Source organism: Apodemus sylvaticus, chromosome 6, assembly GCF_947179515.1.
Source record: "Apodemus sylvaticus chromosome 6, mApoSyl1.1, whole genome shotgun sequence".
Classification (NCBI taxonomy): domain Eukaryota; kingdom Metazoa; phylum Chordata; class Mammalia; order Rodentia; family Muridae; genus Apodemus; species Apodemus sylvaticus.
The window spans coordinates 41890881-41910741 of NC_067477.1; the positions used below are offsets into that span (position 1 = coordinate 41890881).

The 19861-nt window shown below is 42.2% G+C and overlaps 1 protein-coding gene across 2 annotated transcripts in view; it reads right to left on the bottom strand.

Annotated features, from left to right (window-relative positions):
* The window catches only part of Exd2 (exonuclease 3'-5' domain containing 2), a 31986-nt gene extending 17149 nt beyond the window's left edge, over positions 1 to 14837 (bottom strand). Inside the window, exons 1-4 of one of the 2 annotated variants that reach the window (XM_052185559.1) lie at positions 14672 to 14837; positions 10361 to 10427; positions 4455 to 4944; positions 234 to 490 (exon numbers count right to left, since the gene is read on the bottom strand). In XM_052185559.1, coding sequence (XP_052041519.1) covers positions 234 to 490; positions 4455 to 4898 — 701 coding nt within the window. In that variant the 5' untranslated portion in view covers positions 4899 to 4944; positions 10361 to 10427; positions 14672 to 14837. The remainder of the gene's footprint in view (positions 1 to 233; positions 491 to 4454; positions 4945 to 10360; positions 10428 to 14671) is intronic. The other variant, XM_052185558.1, reaches the window with a different exon arrangement.
* Positions 14838 to 19861: the final 5024 nt, after the last annotated feature.

Here is a 19861-nt window from a genome sequence, read left to right on the forward strand (position 1 = left end):
TAGGCCACTGGTTTATAACCTCCACTTTACAGTTGATTAGAGTTTCATCAAAAAAGAAATTCTAGCCAACTAAACTTTCTCAGACACTGGTATGTTCCTCACAAATTCAATATGCATTTCCAAAGCCTTTGGGTTCCTAACAATTTTAAATGCATCATTATTGGTCGCTAGTTAACTACAGCCCACAAACAACGCTCGCCCTACAGGAACCCTGGCATGCATGCAAACCGTACCCTGGCTTCATGGCTAGGTAGCGGAGGTCCAGACATCCCCTGACAATGAGGCCATAATCCTGCAGAAGCTTGTTGGCATCTTCTGAGCATCCCACTCCTACTTTCAAGATAGCGCCATCTGCCAATATGTCCAAAAGTGTTCTGGGTAGCGTTTTGCCTCCATATATCAGCCTGGGCAAGCGAATTAATGCACAGAAGCCACTTGGGGAAGCCATCTGTAGAAGTGACAAAGGACTGGCTTTGCCTTCCAAATTCACCTGTAAAAGAACAAGACAGGGCATAGTTCACATCCTTGCACAGCAGCATGATGAAAGAAAACTCTGGCAACAACAACAAAACAATGTAAGAGATATATCCTTAGCTTACCAAAGGGAGCAGCAGAATGGATTTGAAGTTAAATGCAATGAGAGCCTAAGAGATAGGGGGTCTTATAAAGCAGCAGTCTGAATAAGCTTCACAGGGCCAACTCCAGGTCCTGAAATCTGATCAGTCTATAAATAGTGACCGGCTGACTCAGGAGCTCTGGGACTCACACTTTCAGTCAGAGGGAAAATGCTGGGTTTCTTAGCCTTTTTAAAAGGCTAAGAGCAGAGTGCCAACTGGCACCATATCCAGATGCTCTACGGCACATGCTAGTAACTGTCCTCATTAGCCTTATCAGCACTGCTGCAAGAGGCAAGTTTCAAAAGGAAGGAGAGGCTGGGCATGGCCTTTGCTTTTAGTCCCAGCATAGAATGTGGAGTAATCTATGAGTTTAAGGCCAGCCTGATCTACATATTGATCTCCAAGCCAGGCAAAGCTATATAGTGGGGCCCAGGTTTCAAAAAAAGCAAGTATCAGTGGAGAGTACAGCTCTGCCAGTTTAACAGATCCTGGTGGGATGAAGTCAAGTGGAGTTCATCAAAACCCAAAACAAAGCACAAATGCTGAACATAGGTAGGGCCTTTATATCTTAAGAGAAGAAAATCACTATGTTATTATCTATATATTTATCTTTTGGGGCATCCATAGGTAAGCTTAATAAAATGCTGAAAGAACATACATACAAAATTTGTTACTATTTTAAAGGATTCCTTTTAAGGGTCTAAGTATTCTGGAAGCAATCCACAAAACAGATGAAACCCAATAATTCCTTTCCATTTTTCCGGAAGAAAACATTTCAGCCTATAGGTGAACAGCTTTCCAAATACATCGGGATGACAGCATTATAACTGAAACTACCCAATGTCTACAATAGTAGTTCTAAAGGGAGAGTGATTTCACCCCTGAAGGGAAATCTCAGTCTGGAGAAATACCAGTCATCACAATGGCAGAAGAGCCTATGTAGGAATGTAGCAGGTAGAATGCAGATGCTGTTGGGAATCCAACAGTACGCATCCTGCAGGCGACTCACAACCCAGTCACCTGACAACCATGCACATAGTGGGGAGGTTGAGGAAGCCTGCCTGCTCTGGCCTGTGTTTGAGGCTCACACAATGCCTACAGAATTATGGATGGTATGGCCCTTAGCCTGAGGGACTTTAGAACCTTTCCAGAAAAGCTGACATACAGACCAAGCTCTCACACACAGAAAATGACATGATAACTACTTTCAAGGTCTTAAGTTCCTATAGAAGAAATATATTATACTTGAGACAATCAAGATTACTGAGAGAAAACAGTCAACACCACAAAGAACTTCTACTAAAGACAAAATGTAAGAGTCTTTGCCCCTAAATTCTACCTCTCTATTCAGCACAGCACAGTTAAATTTGGTGACTTAACTCACCACAGCCTTAGAATTTCTTTTTAGGAACTGTTTTACCAAGTGGGCCATTTGTATATATCCTCAGGAGAAAGCTGGTGCCATGTGTGGTAACACACCTTTGATTCCCAGCACTTGGGAGGTGTAGGCAGGTGGATCTCTGTGATTGTGAGGACAACCTGATCTATAGAGCAAGTGCCAAGCCAACTGGGGCTATGTAATAAAAAAACTGTGTGGGTTTGTATGTGTGTGTGTGTTAAGAAAAATAGCATAAAGTATCTTAAAATTTCAAAATGATAAAAAAAGTTCTTATATCCAGACAGCTTTCTGAATCCCAAGCTGAATCTAGACTCAACTTAGCACATCTTCAGAGTTATAAAAAAAAATCATATTACCTGAAAAGAATCAATAAACTAGAGTGGCAATTATCTTCAACAGCAACAATGGAAAGCAGGAAACAATTAAATACAGTCTTGAAAATGACCAAGCTAAAATACTACACTCAGAGAAAATATTTTACAAGACTTTGAAAAAAGGCATTTTTAGAACAATGAGTATTTTATTATCATTAGGTATCAGGAATAATTTCTAAAAAATTTGGCATAAGGGTTAGACATAGTATGTGTGACTATCATCCCAACACTTAGGAGGTTGAGGCAGGAGGACTGCTGCAAATTCCAGACAAGCCTTAACAATGTAGTAAGTACTAGGCCAGTCATAGCAATAGATAACATTCTGTATCAAAAGAGCCAACCTACACCCAAAAGCGAGAATGACTTTCAAAGGACTAGAGGAGTATATAAGCCTAATACTCAGAAATAGAAGGAGACAAGGAGGATCTAGACTTTTTAGCTTGTGTAAACTACAGAATGAAATCCAGTCTCAAACAAAACAAAACAAAATAAACAAACAAAAAAACAAACAAAAAAAAACAGTTACCAGGAGCTGGGATGGCCCAGAAGGTAAAAGTACTAGAAAAGAAAATGTAACACCCAGAATTTAATCTCTGGAAGCCATGTAAAAAGCCAAGGCAATGTTTCATATCTGTCCTCCTAGCGTTCCACAGAGATGTAAGGCAGAGCAGGAGGACCACTTGGAAACTTTTAGTGTAATTCTTTGTAATATTACCTATTTTTTCTTTATAGTCTTGGTTACCTCGAGTATAAAATATCCCTCCTCCTACTTGTGACACTGTATTTGATAAATACCTTGAAACTACCTTTTGAGACATGGTAGTTACCATGTCATTTTCTACATGCATGAACTTGGTCTGTATGCCTTCTCTGGCAAGGTTCTAAGTCCTTAAGGCCAGGGCCATGCCTTCCCTATCCACAAAGTTATCCTCTGACCTTCATATGAATAGCACAGCACACATGCCCTAGAATGCATATATGTACATATATATATGAGAACACACAAAACACAAAAACACAAACTTAAGAAAAACAAACCTCAAAAAAAGAAAAAAATGAGCAGGGCAGTAGTGGCACATGCCTTTAATCCCAGCACTTGGGAGGCAGAGGCAGGGGATTTTTGAGTTCGAGGCCAACCTGGTCTACAGAGTGAGTTCCAGGACAGCCAGGTCTACACAGAGAAACCCTGTCTCAAAACAAAACAAAACAAAAAACAAAACAAAACAAAATGTCTGAAGAGGTAAGTATGTTGCTCAGTTGGTAGATAACTTGACTAGCATGTGTGAATCCCTGGGTCTGACTCATAGTGTGGCATACAGAGCACATGGTAGCACACACATGGGCACACACATACCCATAAATAATCTTTTTTTAAAAAAGTATTAACAAACCAGTGGGGTAGTAAACGCTTTGAACCTAGTACTTAGGAGGTAAAGGTTATTCTCAACTACATATCAAGTTCAAGGCCATGCTAGAATCTGCCTTCAAAAACAAACTGAAAACAAAAACTAAAATAGGTAGGTAGTATGGTGGTCAGGTTTGTTTGTGTTTTAAGACTAAGCCTTACTTTATAACCCAACTCAAACTCACAATGTAGTACAAGACAGCCTTGAACTTGCTCTGATCCTCTTCCAGGGTGCTGAGATCACAGGAGTGCACCACCACACCTAGCTAGTAGGTGGTATTTGATGAACACTTGCTGTAAGTTAAAACTGTACTTAACCTTTATAGGGATTATCTACTTGAGTACTTAGAGTATGTCACTAGAAATAGGTGTCCTTACATTCCTATTATAAATAAGTAAAAATGGCTTGGAAAAGCTAATTAATTAGCTTGTCCAGTTCAGTAAAAGTGAAACTCATGAAGGCGCACCAGACTCCAGAATAACTATAATCTCACCCCTACCCAGAGGACATCAGCAGTATATGCTAAGGTATACTTACAAGCAAGTTGAGAACACAGTAATTCTCTTTGAGCTCAGTCTATTCTTGACTACCCCTAGCCCAAATCAAGAAAACTAATGAGATTCTTTTTCAGCTTTTTAACATATGCTTTTTAACTCACCCATTCACAGTCAATTCCAAGTACTGGAAAATCTTCCAACTCTCTTTTAAAAAAGGGCTGGATTTGATTCCACTCTGCCTCCTGAGATACTGTCACCACCTCTGCCTGGAGTATCCTCTCCTCCCAGGAGGCTCTGGGTGCTCTCAGAGCACCAAAGGGCAGCTGGTCATCTTCTGGAGGGGGCCACTCCCTCCCACCAGGCACTTGCTGCTGTTGTGGCTGTTGCTGCGGCTGTTGCTGCGGCTGCTGTGGCTGCTGAGGCTGCTGTGGCTGCTGCAGCTGCTGCTGCGGCTGCTGTGGCTGCTGTGGCTGCTGTGGCTGCGGCTGCATCACTCTGCTTGTCTTACTCCATCTACGCTGGATGCCTTTCCACAGGACAAATCCCCCCATGGCCACACCCAGAAGGGTGGTCACTGTCAAAGCCACTAAATTTTGTCTAGACATCTTTAGCCTTTCACTGTTTAGGAAAACATTTCACTGATCCCACAATCTGCAAAACAAATGTCAAAAATATATTTATCAACAGAACAAAAATTTAGACATAGACAAATTTTCCCCTAAAAAGTCCAACTCTCTGTGCCCACAAAATAAACAAAATAAAAATACAAATTTTGACACAAACGGGTTAAGACTTAGATTCTTTTTATATTTTGTTTTGTATTTTATTTTATTTTTGAGACAGGGTCTCATGCAGTCCAGGCTGACTTTGAACTTATTATAATAACTAGTGATGACCTTGAAATCCAGATACTCCTGCCTTTACCTTTAAGTGCTGAAATTACAAGTTTGTAGCACCACATCTTTATACTTTCTTATTCCAGTTCTATTTTCATTCTTGCTTCCACAAATTCACCTTCACTCTGATAACTGCCTAGGATTCTCTTAATGATACAAAGTAGAATCAGAGTGAAACCTAGCAAGATGACTCCTCAGGTAAAAACATTTGTTGACAAGACTAGTAAGCTGAGTTCAATCCCTGGACCTATGTAGTGAAAGGAGAATTGACTTCCAAAAGTTGTCCCTACTTCCCCTAGCACCCCTCCCACACACACACACATGAACCTTATTTTAAAAACATTATGGGCTGGGTTATGGTTCAGTGATAGATGGCTTGTCCAACACATTCAAAGTCTTAGGTACAGCCTCCAGCACTGAAGATTAAAAAAAAGAAAGAAAGAAAGAAAGAAAGAAAAGAAAAGAAAAGAAAAAAGAAAAATAGAAAGGTAGTGGTACACAGGTGTAATCCCGGCATTTTGGAGGCAGAAAAGGGAAGAATAGGAATTGTCTCCAAAAAGAGTCTGGAGAGATATCTCAGTGGTAAGAGTGCTTGTTAATCTTGTACAAGACCAGAATTGAATTCCCTGCACCCAAGTTTGTACTTAATACAGATACAGAGTCAAGTTCATATCATTCTCATTAAAAGGAAATCCAAAGGCAAGAAACTCAACTAAGGCCAATTCAGAACTGGGGAAATCTGTTGGAAGCAAGTAGAGTCAATCACAGAAGTGATTTACACAGTCCATGTGTTTCTAACAGAGAAAACAAAGAGAACTTCTAGGGAAGACCAGAGTCTAGAATTAAAACAAACAAATAAACAAACAAACAAAACTCTTAACATCAGTAAGAAGAAGCTAGACGCTTCATAGAAGCTAGGCACACACCTGTAATCCCAGAATTATTAAGTCTAAGAAAGGACAACAAGCTTGAAGCCTGGGTTACCTACCAAATTCTAGACTAGTCAGGTCTTTGGACACAGAGCCTTTCTCAAAACAAAACAAAGAGAAAAGAAAAGAAAAATGATGGTAAAGGAGTCGACGTCTCCCAGATTACCTTCCCATACCCCATATGACCTAAGGACACCCACAGACCCCACCTTCTACAGGTCACACCATCTCCCAATAGTGTCACACTGGGGTACACTCCTTTACCACATCCAAATTACAGTAACTATTTTTTTAAATATTCAAAATAAAACACAAAACTTCATTTTTTTAAACCTTTTTTAAAAATTGGCAACTGGGTAGTAGTGGTGCACACACACCTTTAGTCCTAGTACTGGGTGGGCAGAGGCAGGTGGATCTCTATAAGTTCTGAGTCAGACTGGTCTACAGAGCTAGTTCTAGGGCAGCCAAGGCTACACAGAGAAATTAGATCTCAAACAAACAAACAAACAATAACAAAACAAAAACAAAAAACAAAAAGAAAAGAAATTAGCTACCCAGACATCCTCAACAGACTCTGAAGAATTAGGGAAAGTATTTGCAAGCCATGTATCTGTTAAGGTCATGTGTTTAGAATATAAACTCTTACAACTCAATAATAAAAAGACAAATCAACCAATTAAAAAACCACCTCATTTGAGATTATGAGTAGAGATCTCAAAGACAACTGAGCAATGGCCAAACAGCACATGAAAAGCTCTTTAATATCATTAGCTATTAGGAAAAATGCTACTCAAAACCACAGCGACGTAATGCTTCAAAACCACTACCACAACTCTCAAAAAGGCAGATAAAAAGAACTGGCAATATTGTGGAGAAATAAGAAACTCACACACTGTCAGTGGGAATGCCAAATGGTGCAGCTGCTTTGGAAAGCAGCCTGGCAGGTCCTCGACAGTTAGGCATAAAGACACCACAGGGTTCACAGTTCCATTACAACCACACATGGAAGGGAATGAAAACACATCCACAGAAAGTGCACAGCACTGTCTGTAACAGCCCCAAGGTGGAAATAACCCAAAGCCTATTAACTGGTAAGCCACATAAAACAGCTTAGCTACAAGTTAAGAGTTGAGCTGTATCTTCCAAAAAGGTATGTTAAAGTTCTAGCCCCCACAACCTATGCCTATGCCTTTATTAGGAAATGGGGTCTTCCATGTGTTATTAAGATAAGACAAGGTCATATGGGTGTAGAGTGGGCCTTAATCCAGTATGACTGGTATCCTACTTCAAAAGAAAGACAGAGAGTCAAAAGTGACAGACACATGGGGAAGAAGACTAAAGTCATGCAAAAGAAAGCCACCAGTCTTTACCACTAGAAGTTAGAAGTCAAAGAACTACTCTCCCATCCCCAACTCCCCACCAAAAAGATGACAGTATAGTCCTCCTAACACCTTAATCCTAAATTATGTACCTCTAATTTCCTGAACAGTAGGAGAATTGATTTCCATTATTTTAACCCATCCAGTTTGTGGTACATTAACACAACCTTAAGGATGGAGAGGTGCTCAGTGGTTAAGTGCACCTGTTGCTCTTTCAGAGGTACTGAGTTTGATCTCCATCATCCCTATCAGATGGTTCACAACTGCCTGCAAGTCCAGCTCCAGGGACTACAGGGATCCAATACACTCTGCTGGTATTTTCAAGACTGCACATACAAAACACACAAAAGCAATTATAATTTTTTTAAAGAAAGAAATACATCATAGAATAGACTTTTATTCAGCAATACAGTCCTGATATATGTTCTACTAGGCACAAACCTTGGAAACATGTTAAATAAAAGAAGCTAGTCACAAAAGACAAAACAGAGAGATGAGAAGGTACCTACAAATGGGCAAGGAACTTGGGGACTTAAGAATGACTTTTAAATAGATCACGTTTTATGAGGGGGTAATAAAGGTGTTCTAAAACTAAAATGTGATGAGGGTGGCATAATTCTGTGACTATATTAAATATCATTTTGTATACAACATCAGTTTGTATACAATTGGTATGAATTATACTGCAATAAAGCCATTAAATTACTATTTTGACAAGTTGGTTCTAAAATTAAATCTGAAAAAGTAACCAAAAATAGCCCACTTATAAAATAAGGCCACGGGGATGGAGAGATGACTCAGCATCGACAGTGCTTCCTGCTCTTCCACAGAACCTGAGTTCAGTTTCTAGACCCTGTGTCAGGCAGCTTACAACTGCTTTTAACTCCAGGGCCTGCACACATGCACGTGCGTGTACACACACACACACACACACACACACACACACACGTCAATATTTTAAAAAGTAAAAGAACATGTGAGCAGATGAAGTAGGCCTTTCAATAATATAAGATAATCATAGAATTTACCTTACCAGATATCAAAAGCATTAAACATCAACTTTGACAGGGATGTTGTAGTTAGTTCAGCAAATAGAAAACAGGCCAAAGAATAATAGAGATTCCAGAAACAGATTTTGCATGTCTATAAAAAAATTAATTAATAAATGATAAATATGGAGTTTCAGATTTATGCCTCAAAAATAGACTTAAATACTTACAGAAACACTGTTTGGAAAGAAGTAACACACACTACACACCAATTCTAGAGACAGTAAAGAAAAGCTAAAACATCTAAGAAATTTTAGGAGAGTTGAACCTGATGTTGTAGACCTGTAATCCCAGCACTCAAGAGGGTAAGGCAGGAGAACTGAGAGTTCAAGGCTTGCCTGGGATACTCAATGAGACACTATCTTTTATATTCAAAAAAAAAAAAAAGTCAGACATGGTGACACATGTCTTTAATCCAAGCATTCTGGAGGCAGAGGCAGGTGGAACTCCAGTTCAAGGCCAGCCTGGTCTACAGAGAGAGTCCAGGACAGCCAGGATTACACAGAGAAGTGTGTCTCCAAACAAAAACAAAAAAAAATTTCAAAAGAATGTCTTCTCAATACATTATAGCCCTTGCATTCACAGGATGAGAACAGGAAGGAAAATGAGTCAAATTCAGGATGGAGAGATGGCTCTGCAGTTAAGAGCACTGATTGCTCTTCCAGAGGTCCTGAGTTCAATTCCCAGCAACCACAAGATGGCTCACAACCATCTGTAATGGGATCCGATGCCCTCTTCTGATGTGTTTGAAGATAGTTACAGTGCACTCATATATAAAACGAATGAATAAATCTTTTTTTAAAAAAAGAGTCAAATTCATTATTTCATAATACAAATGTATAAACTGTAACATTTAAACATTCTTTTTAAAACATTCTTTTTTTTTTTTTTTTTTTTTTTTTTTTTGGTTTTTTTCGAGACAGGGTTTCTCTGTGTAGCCCTGGCTGTCCTGGAACTCACTCTGTAGACCAGGCTGGCCTCGAATTCAGAAATCCGCTTGCCTCTGCCTCCCAAATGCTGGGATCAAAGGCGTGCGCCACCACCGCGCCCGGCTCCACCCAGCTTTTTAAAAACATTCTTAAAAATAAACTACAGGGGACTGTTCAGCAGTTAAGAGAACTGACTACTTTTTCAGAGGTCCTGAGTTCAATTCCCAGCAACTACATGGTGGCTCACAACCATCTGTAATGGGGCTGATGGCCTCTTCTGGTGTATCTGAAGAGAGCAATGGTGTACTCATATACATAAAGTAAATAAATAAGTCTTTGAAACTGGAGAGATGGTTCCGTGGTTAAGAGTACTGATTGCTCTTCCAGAGGTCCTGAGTTCAATTCCCAGCAACCACATGGTGGCTCACAACCATCTGTAATGGGATCTGGTGCTCTCTTCTGGTGTGTCTGAAGAGAGTGACAATGTACTCACATAAATAAAGTAAACAAACAAACGAACTACAGGGGAAAGAGCTTTCTCTGCACACAGAATGAATGTTTCATCCTCAGCAGAGCAGACATTTAGGGTTGAAAGAATTGTGCTGGGGGGAAGGAGCTATCCTAGGGAAGGGGCTATCCTGGGCACTGCACCACAATCCCTGGTACCTCCTCACTGAGGCCAATGGCAGCACCACTTCAGCTAACCCAAACTCTCTGGATGTTATCCAGTGGTCTCTGGGAGGCAAACATCTCCCAGCTGAGAACCACTAGGCTAGAGACCCTACCCACACATGTTCACACAAATACATGGTTAAAAATAAAACAAATCTTTTAAAAATATAAAAATTTAAAATAAAGTAAAATAAAATGTACACAGCTACATACCTGTAATCACAGCACTGGCAGTAAAGCCAGGAGGATGATGAGTTTTAGACCAGCCTGAGCTGAGATCCTGTCTCAAAAATAAATATTGAAAATAATTGAGACTCTATAAAATACCACTATAAGCCAATAAGAAAAGATCAGTCCAATGCAAAGCAGTATTTCTCAAAAAAAAAAAAAAGAAATACAAATGGCCAACTATGAAAAGATGCTCAATCCCACTAGTAATTGAGACTATAAAGCAAAACAGCAACGAGAAGTCATTTTTTATCCTTCAGACTGACAAAGAAGAGTAATACCAGCATGCATGGTGGCGCATGCCTTTGATCTCAGCCCTTAGGAGGCAGAAGCAGGTGGGTCTCTGTGAGTTCAAAGCCCATCTGGTCTATAGCAAGAGTTTCAGAACAGCCAGGACAACACTGGGAAATCCTGTGTTGAAAAAACAAAAACAGACAAACAACAAAAACAAAAAGCAAAAGTCTAGGAGAAGCAAGTGTGTTGACCACGATTTGAAGGCACTATGGCTATTAGACGCCCATAGCCTCCCATGTAGCAACTTGACCTACCAGGATCTATTCCAAAAATGCTCACATGGGCACACAGAAACCTGTAGAAGCCGGGTAAGCAAGAGTGGAAAAACAAGAAACCTAGCGAATCTCACATGCTGTAGGATGCCAGCATGATGTGGAGGTAAAAGAATAAGTAGAACAAGTGGGCTTGTCCCTGCAGATGGGCGAAATCATTTTAGTACCCATCTTTAAAAATAAATCAAGTTACAGAGTATGTACAATATGTCGTATTTATAAAAGTACGCATTTGTAAGTCTAATATGATGGTTTCTTTTCCACTTTTTTATTAGTTCTTAGAGAAGTTCATATAATGTGCTTTGATCCTACTCCCTCCCTCCTTCATCTTCTCCCAGATCCAACTGCTTTCATATAAACTCTTACAAATACATATATGCAAGCTGGACATGGTGGCACATTTCTATATTCCCAGCACTCTGGAAGCAGAGGCAGAGATCTCTCTAAGCTAAAGGCCAGCCTGGTCTACACAGTGAGCTCCAAGGCAGCCAGGGAGACATAGAGGAGGAGATCTTGTCTTAAAAACAACCAAGAAAAACAGCAACATGTGTGCAACATCTGAGGAGACCAGAGAGGGACTGGAGTTACAGATGACCACGTGGGTGCTGGAATCCAATGTGGATCTCCCAGAAAAGCACTGAGTTCTCTCTACACTCCCAGCTGACTTTATGAGACAGGACCCCACTCTGTAGCCACAGCTGCCCCGGAACTGACAGTCCCACAGGCTTCTGCCTCCCTGCTGCTGGGACTACAGGTATGTGTGTGCTGTCATGTCCAGCAATAAATGTGATTTTTTTATTTAAAAAAAAATTAAAAATAGGAGCATTTATTCCAGAACTAGGGAGGCAGAAGCGGGTGGATCTCTGTGAGTTCCAATATTGCTAGAGCTGTTGTATAAAAGACCTTACTCAACAAACAAACAACAACAAAAGAATTTAAAACAGGACTGGAAAAATGACTCAGCACTTAAGAAACTTGCTGCTTGGGCTGGAGAGATGGTTCAGTGGTTAAGAGCACTGGCAGCTCTTCCAAAGGACCCTGGTTCAATTTCCAGCACCCACATGGCAGCTTACAACCACCTACAACTCTCATTCCAAGGGATCCAATACCCTATTCTGGCTTTCCAGATATGTATGCAGACAAAATACACATACATATAAATAATAAAATTAAAGTTAAAAAGAGAGAGAGACTTGCTGTTCTTTCTTTCTCTCTCTCTCTCTCTCTCTCTCTCTCTCTCTCTCTCTCTCTCTCACACACACACACACACACACACACACACACACACCAAGGTGTGTATAAAAAAGAAACCCACAACCCAGCTAGGCACGGTGGTTGGTGGTTCAGGCCTTTTCCCAGGAGGGAGAGACAGGCCATCCAGAACTATACAACATTCCTTTTTTTAAAAAAAAGTAAAGATAAAGACAGAAAGAGAGTATTCAAAGAGTATGTTTTGTTTAAATATTTTACATAGTTATAAATGGATGAGGGGGCTAGAACAGGAGAATCAAGTGGGAAGAGGGAGGAAATATGGGGGAGACAGCTAAAATTAAGGGCCATTTCTGGGGGAGTATGGAAACCTAATACAACAGAAGCTTCCTACAATAAATAAATAAATAAATAAATATGATCTAAATATAATGGCCAAATAAAAAGGGAGACAGAGTCCCAGCCAGATATCTTGTCACCAAATGAAGCTTCCATCCTAGGACTGGGTTACACCTAATTGAATTGTTGGCCAAAGAGGTCTCATCCCCAAACAACTGAGTCTGCTGTCAAGACTATGGGTTGCTCTCCACACCCGACCATGAAGCCCCACTGCTGAACTCAGTGAACCTGGAGAAACAAGCTAGCACCTATTAGAGCCTTCACCCCTATGGTCTCGTGTCTTGGTACAGGAAGGAAGGTACTCTGCATGCTACCAAAGGAGAAACACCAAGCCAGCCACAAATCCTCTGATCTACGATGGTGTCCTGCTTCCAAAATATGCTAGAGTAGTGGTGGCACAAAGCTTGTGGAGTAACCAACCAATATCTGATCTGACTTAAAGCCCCTCTATGAGATGGGACCTATAGCCAACATTGCCTGTAGTGATCAAGAGTCAGAAACTAGATAATCCAGGGACCTGGGTAAAAACAAATACCACTGTTCATAAGGGGGGGAGGCAATAAAATACTCCTTACGACATACCGCTATATTCATCGATCTGTGCCTTGTTCAGCCACCATCAGAGTTTTCTCCTGTAGCAGAATGTGAATACAGAGACACACAGGCAGACATCATGCAGAGTGAGAAACCTTAGAACACTCAGCTCTAAATGTGGTGTCTCCATCAAATCCTTCCCCTCAGGGCTTAGGGACCCTCCACCCACACCCCCAAGAGGAGAAGGAACTAGTGTAAGAGCCAGAGGGGATGAGGGACACTAAAAAACAAGGACCTCTAAATGAACTGAACAAAGCTCATATGAACTCACAAGCGTCATGCACAGGGCCGATGCTGGTGTTCAACAGGTCTGCTATGTTACAGCTTCCAGCTTAGAGTTTTTATGTGATTCCTGAGTGTTCAAACAAGTAGGACTCTGACTCTTGTGCCTTCTCTTGGTGTCTTTGCCTTCTGTTTGTCTTGTCCAATTCTGATTTGATGGTTTTGTTTTATCTTATATTTTATTTTGTTCTATTTTATTATATAATCCCTTAGAAGCCTGTTTGTTTTCTAATGAGACAGAAAACGGAGTGGATCCCGATGGGAAGGGAGGTGGGAAGGAATTGGAAAGTGGATACCATCCACACTCAGAATATATTATGTGAAGAGAAAATGATGTATTTTCAATAAAACAAATCAATAGCACCAGCTGCTTTTCCAAAGGACGCAAATTCAGCTCCTAGCACTCCCTCCCACCAGGCAGCTCACAGGCGTCTGTAACTCCGGCTCCAGATAACGCACACACACAAACAAAAATAAATCTTGACGGGTGGGTGGTACAAGCTTTTAATCCCAGCACTTGGCAGAGGCTAACAGATCTCTGAGTTCCAGGCCAGAAAGGGGAGAGACCCTCCCCATCCCCTACCCGGTCTTTAAAAAAAAAAGTTACTAAAAACAAAACAGTTTTGCATTTCCAAGGAAGGATTATATAAGGGAATTTGCGTCCAATCGTGTACCAAAGCCTATAAAAACTTGAGTTGTCTGAATTTTGATGAACAGATGTCCATTTTTAATAAATAAAGATTTAAAGTTCTAGTTTGATCTGCCCCGCGAATGTGAAAAGCCAAAGCCAGAGATGGTTCCCAGCATATCGCCGGGCAGCGAGCGGTGTGCCCCGCAGGTACCTGGGCGGGGCGGGTCCCCCGAAGCCCGGAGGAACCGAGGAACCGCGGCGGGGGCTGCTTTTTAACTGACTAGGTCAGGAAGCCTTGAAGGGTTGGTGGATGCTCCTGACAAGAAGACGGGCGGATGGAAAGGGGCGGCCCGGGAAAGCTTGGGGACCAATGGCGGGGCGAGTCGTCCCCGAACCCGAGGGCTCAACCGCCCACACCGAGTGAGGGGCCCGGAGGCCGCGCCTCAGGGCGGGGAGAGGGGCAGTGCCAACAACGCCTGGGCACCTCTGCAGCCCAACAGTCGCCCACGCGCAAAGTGGTACCTTCAGCACCACGACCCTCTCGAGCCACGCTGGAAACCCCTCTGCCCGGCACACAATCCCAGAGAAGACTTTGCCAACCCGAGCTTCACTTACCTGCGGCCTCCAGCCTCGACCGAACACCTGCGGCACCTCACGCTGACAAGCTGGAACCCCCGCGGCGGTCTGGACGCACCCACCCGGATGCATAAAAGCCGTAGCCACTTCCGGCCCAGTGGCCGGCCAGGAGGATATAATCCCCGTGGTGTGGGCCTATGGACCGCGCCATTTTGTACGGAAGCCGCTAGGGCAGCTGTTTCCTCCCCGTTAAAGGATGTTTTATAATTGCGAAGACTTAATGTCTTAAGAAAAGTGGTGTTTTCTGAGGTGGCGCTTTTGGTTTTGGCTTTGAAAGAAGAAGCCTACTGAACTTTGGCTCACAAATGCAACATAAGACACATAATTTTCTCTTTTACCCTGGGAGCGTTTCTCTACTACATTAATTTTCTTGTATTTGAGCGGGAAAATAAGTATACTGTTTACAGAATGCACTCTTCATTAGCATTATATATTATGGCCATTAATAATTTAATAATTTATCCCCCCCCCCGTTTGCCTCTATTGTATGCCTGTGCACCAAGTGCATGTCTGAAGATGCCAGAAGAGGACGTTGAGCCCCTGGAACTAGAATTATAAAAAGTTATGGGCTATTGTGTGGGGACTGGTAATTGAACCTGCATCCTCTGGAAGAGCAGTCGGTGCTCTTAACTGTTAAGTCATTTCTCCTGGCCCCTATATCCTCATTTATAATAACCACAACATTGTCTATGTATGAAACCATTCATTTAGGACTGATTTTTAAAGGGGGTTAAAGTAGGATGTTGTGTAGCACAATCTGGCTCCCAGCTCTCAATATATAACCAAGGTAACCTTAGATTCCTGATCTTCTAGCTTCTGTCTCTGGAGTGTTGGGATTACCGACAGGTTTGGGCCACCACACCCAGTTTATACAGTGGTAGGGACAGACCTCAAGCTACAATAATAAATTTGAGTTGAGTCTGGGTTACATGAGACCCTATGTCAAGGAGAAGGAAGGACTTTTTTCTGTGAAATTTCATCTTTTTTTCTGTCCACTCAAAGAAGCTTAGAAGCTAGTTGGAAACATCCACAGCAAACACACATACAATGTTAGAAGTGAGAAGATATCTTCTTTTGAAGATACAGAAATTTGGGGGAAATGGCTAAAATAATTTTAGAACTCCACAAAGTCCTCTTAGACATGATGGTATTTTCATATACCACACAAAGGGATAAGTTGCTGAACAGTCCACAGATTAAATCTGAATTCTCTTTGTTTTGGAGGGAGTCACTAAGAGCTTAAACTGAAATGATGAGACAGGAAACTCTAAGGCTTTATATAAGGTAAGAGGCACACACCTATAACCTCAGCATTGTATAGAAAGTGGCACATGCCTATAACTCCAGCACTTGGGAGGAGGAAGCCTGAAGATCAGACGTTCAAGGCCATGGCCCATGCAAGTAGTGAGTTTGAGACTAGCTTCGCCAACATTGGAAACTTAGTTTTAAAGGAAAAAAGAGAGGGAGGGATGGAAAACAGAAAATCAGAAAAGAATCAGCAAGGCTCTAAAGTTCTTGGAAGGAGAGTACATCTATAGAAAAGAACCATCACAGAAAAGAGAAAAGTCTGAGGTGATTGATCTGCCAGAGACAAAGTTCAGTCAAGTCCGTCACTCTGTGCTCCTTTTGTTCTGGGAGGATTCTTTGGAGGAGTTGAAATAGACAAAGAATTCTGAATCCAGCTTTGCAAGAAGGCAACACAAGACTAGTCCAGGATCTGCTGGGGCTGGAGGGCAAAGACTGGCCCGGTGGCATGGAGGCCACAGACCTGGAGGCCACAGAAGATCTCTCTCACAAGAGAGTTAAAGGTGATAGATTAAAGCTGGGTTGCAGGCCACAAGCCTGTAATTCCAGCCCTTGGGAGATGGAGGCAAGAAGGCCAAGTTCAGTCAGCCTCAGCTATATGAGAGAGGCCCAGTCTAACATACACACACACACACACACACACACACACACACACACACACGGTGTGAGGGAGGAGACGGCAAGTATTGTGGTACATAGCTATAATCCCAGCACTGGGGGCGGGGCTGAAACAGAAACATTACTACAAGTTGAAGGCTACTCTGATTTATATATCAAGTTCCAGACAAGCCAGGGCTACATAAGCAAGACTTTATCCCAACCAAGCCCTAACAAAGTACATTAAATATATAAAACTTCAAGGCAGTGTGGCTAGAGAGATAACTCAATGATTGTGAGCATTTGTTGTCCTGGCAGAGGATCCTGGTTCAATTTTTGAGCACCCACATGGCAGCTCATAAACATATAAAACTCCAGTCCCCAAATCCTTCTCTGGCTAGCAAGCCCCACTCCAGTGATTTTCCTGTCTTGGCCTCTCACAGTGCTGGAGTTACAGGTGCAGCCACATAGTGGCTGTAGATTTGCATTCCAGCCCTGGTTTTCACAGTAAGTACTCACTGAGCCACCTCTCCAGCCCAGAGGTCATTGCCAAAGGAATGCTGCCACTGCTGCTGCTGGATTAACTACGAGACTGGCTTTTTCTATGGTTGATTTGGCTTTCTCTGGCTTGTCTTTAAATGGAAGTGTCAGTAAAATGTAGGGATGCTAACTCATTGACCAAGTCCTAACCATGCTGGCCGATTGATGCAGAGCTTGTGAGTCAGAGGTCTGCCCTCATACATGGCCTGTGTAGTTGTCTGCTGTAAACTCAGCCTTTCCTAGAAAAGGAGATCAAACCACTGGTGGTCTGAAAGCTAGAAAACAGGAGGATAATGAAAACCAATTTAGCAATCTTGTCATCTTTAAAGGGGACAGGCACGAGCAAGCTTGAGAGCCGGGAATGGTGGCACATGTCTTCAATACCAGAACATAGAAGACTGAGACAGGAGGATTAAAAAGTCCCAGACTAGCCAGAGTAAGACTCTGTTTCAAAACAAAATAAAAACAAAATTCAGCCAACCTGCGGTAGCACACACCTTTTATCTCAACACTTTGGATGCAGAGGCAGGTGGATCTCTGAGTTCAAGGCCAGCCTGGTCCACACAGCGAGTTCTAGTACAGTCAGGGCTACACAGCAAAATCGTGTTTAAGTGGAAACTTCTAGTTCTTTGGAAAGTTATGCCAAAAGATGCTTTGCTGGGGCACACAGGTGAAAGGATGTTTTGCTAAAGCAAACACATCAAAGACTATTTTCCTGAATCGGACCCAGGTGAAAGGATGATTGGATATAGCAGACACTTGAAAGAGCTCTTGATGAAGGAGAATAAATATGACTCCACAGACAGTGGGAGATGGGCACTGAGCTTTGGTTTGGTCCGTTTCCCTATTCTTTGCTAAAGACATGCATGTATTGGTTCGCCTTACATAGCATTGCTGAGTTCAGCTTGTGATAATGCTGCCATTGAGAGAAACTCACCCAAGAACTGCTCATGAGGCTCCTCTTGCCACTTCTGTGCTCCACCTCAGGGTGGTTGGAGAGCCTGGCTCTTTCTTCAGGATTGAACTGCAACTTCCTGGTATCTGTTGGCTGAAAGGACTGGACTGTAGCTGCTGGTTCCTGCCTGTTGTTTGCCTGCCTAGAGGCCTGGTCTGCAGCTGCTAAGTCGTATTTGGTGTTTGCTATGGGACTGAACTGCTGCCCAAGGAGATGGAGCTCACCCCCCAAAGAACTATTGCTGAGCAGGTCCACTTCCCCTGTATCCTAATAACTTTTCTCTTCTACTACCTCTGCTGGATGGTGGGCTAGAGGAGAAATTAAAAGTAGGCTGTAAAACATTTATGCTTACTGGTGGCACCCAACGTGGCTTAGGCATAATGGGTAACTCTGTGATAAAAAACTGCAGATTATGAGGGGTTAGCCATGGTACTTCAGGAAATTAGCAAAATGGTAGCTACAGTTTCTGGGTGGCCTCCTACTGTGTTCCCGGTGGGGGTTGCCTAGTTTCACTTCATAATGTTCACATCTACTATTCTGAAAAAGTTTGGAGAGAAAGCTGAAAACTCAGAAGGTTCACTCAGTTCTCTTCTGTTAGAAAAGATTGCAGACTCGGCTATGCACGTAGAGTTTGCCACTAGAGTGGAAATAATTGGAAAGCAAAAAGAAGGAGGTGGGGTGGGGCAGAAGAACAGAGTTCAGGCTTGGAATGTACCTCAAGGTGAAAAGTGGAAAGAAAATAGGTTGGAAGGTAAAGTGTCACCCTGCCCTGCTCCACAGACTCAGTGAGGCTAGGGCCCGGGAAGAGCAGTAGGTGGCACAGGCACAAAATGTTATCGTGCAACTGAGTGCACCACCAGAGGATTTGAGTGGGCCTACACACTTGGCCTTCCCAGTCTTTGTGCAGCATGTGCCTGCTAATGATGGTATTCCTGCCTTGAATCAATTCCTCCAATGAATTTATCTGGCAACCAAAAGAAATGCTAGATCTAAAGCATTTTTTTTTTTAAGAATCTTGTTTTGTGTGGCTTACATTCTTCCTTTGTCAAAGAAATGCTAAATAACTGGGTAACACAGCAGAGGGTGATCCTGCAGGATGGGAAGGGATTGGTGTCAGCTGTTTAGAAGCTGGTTAACAATTACAATGGTTGTGGTGGAGGAGGCACAAAGCCACAAAACTAACACAAAGTAATTTAGCAAGGGCAATAAATGTTACTAAAGACCAGCTGCTTGGTGAAGGGTATTAATGCTGACTTACAAGAACAAATCAGATCTGATGATCGTGTAACTGACCAATGTCCGTGTTGCCACTTTAAGAGCTTGGGATTTGGTTGTGAAACCTGGGGGAAAATATCTACCTCTTTTACTAAGATAATATAGGATTACTGGAGAATCCTTTACAGAACTCTTACAGAGGTTGAGTTCAGCTGTGAATAGAACCATATCAGACCGTGAAACCAGACACTCATTGATAGACATATTGGCTTTTGAGAATGCAAACGCTGAATGTAAGAGAACAAATCAGACCACTGAAAGCACGTGGAGCCCTTAGGATAAGGGAAGCAACTGGTATGGGTTCTCAGAAGTATAATGCAAATATCATAGGGCAAATTGTAACTAGAGATTATCAGGAATCAAAATGCTTGATATTTTAATTGTGGTCAATTTGGTCATTTCCAAAGAAATTCTAAGGCTAAATAAAAGATCCAGAGTTCAAAATAACAGGTACAGTGATTCTAGAGGCTCTGGTAACCGCAGAAGAGAACAAGCAG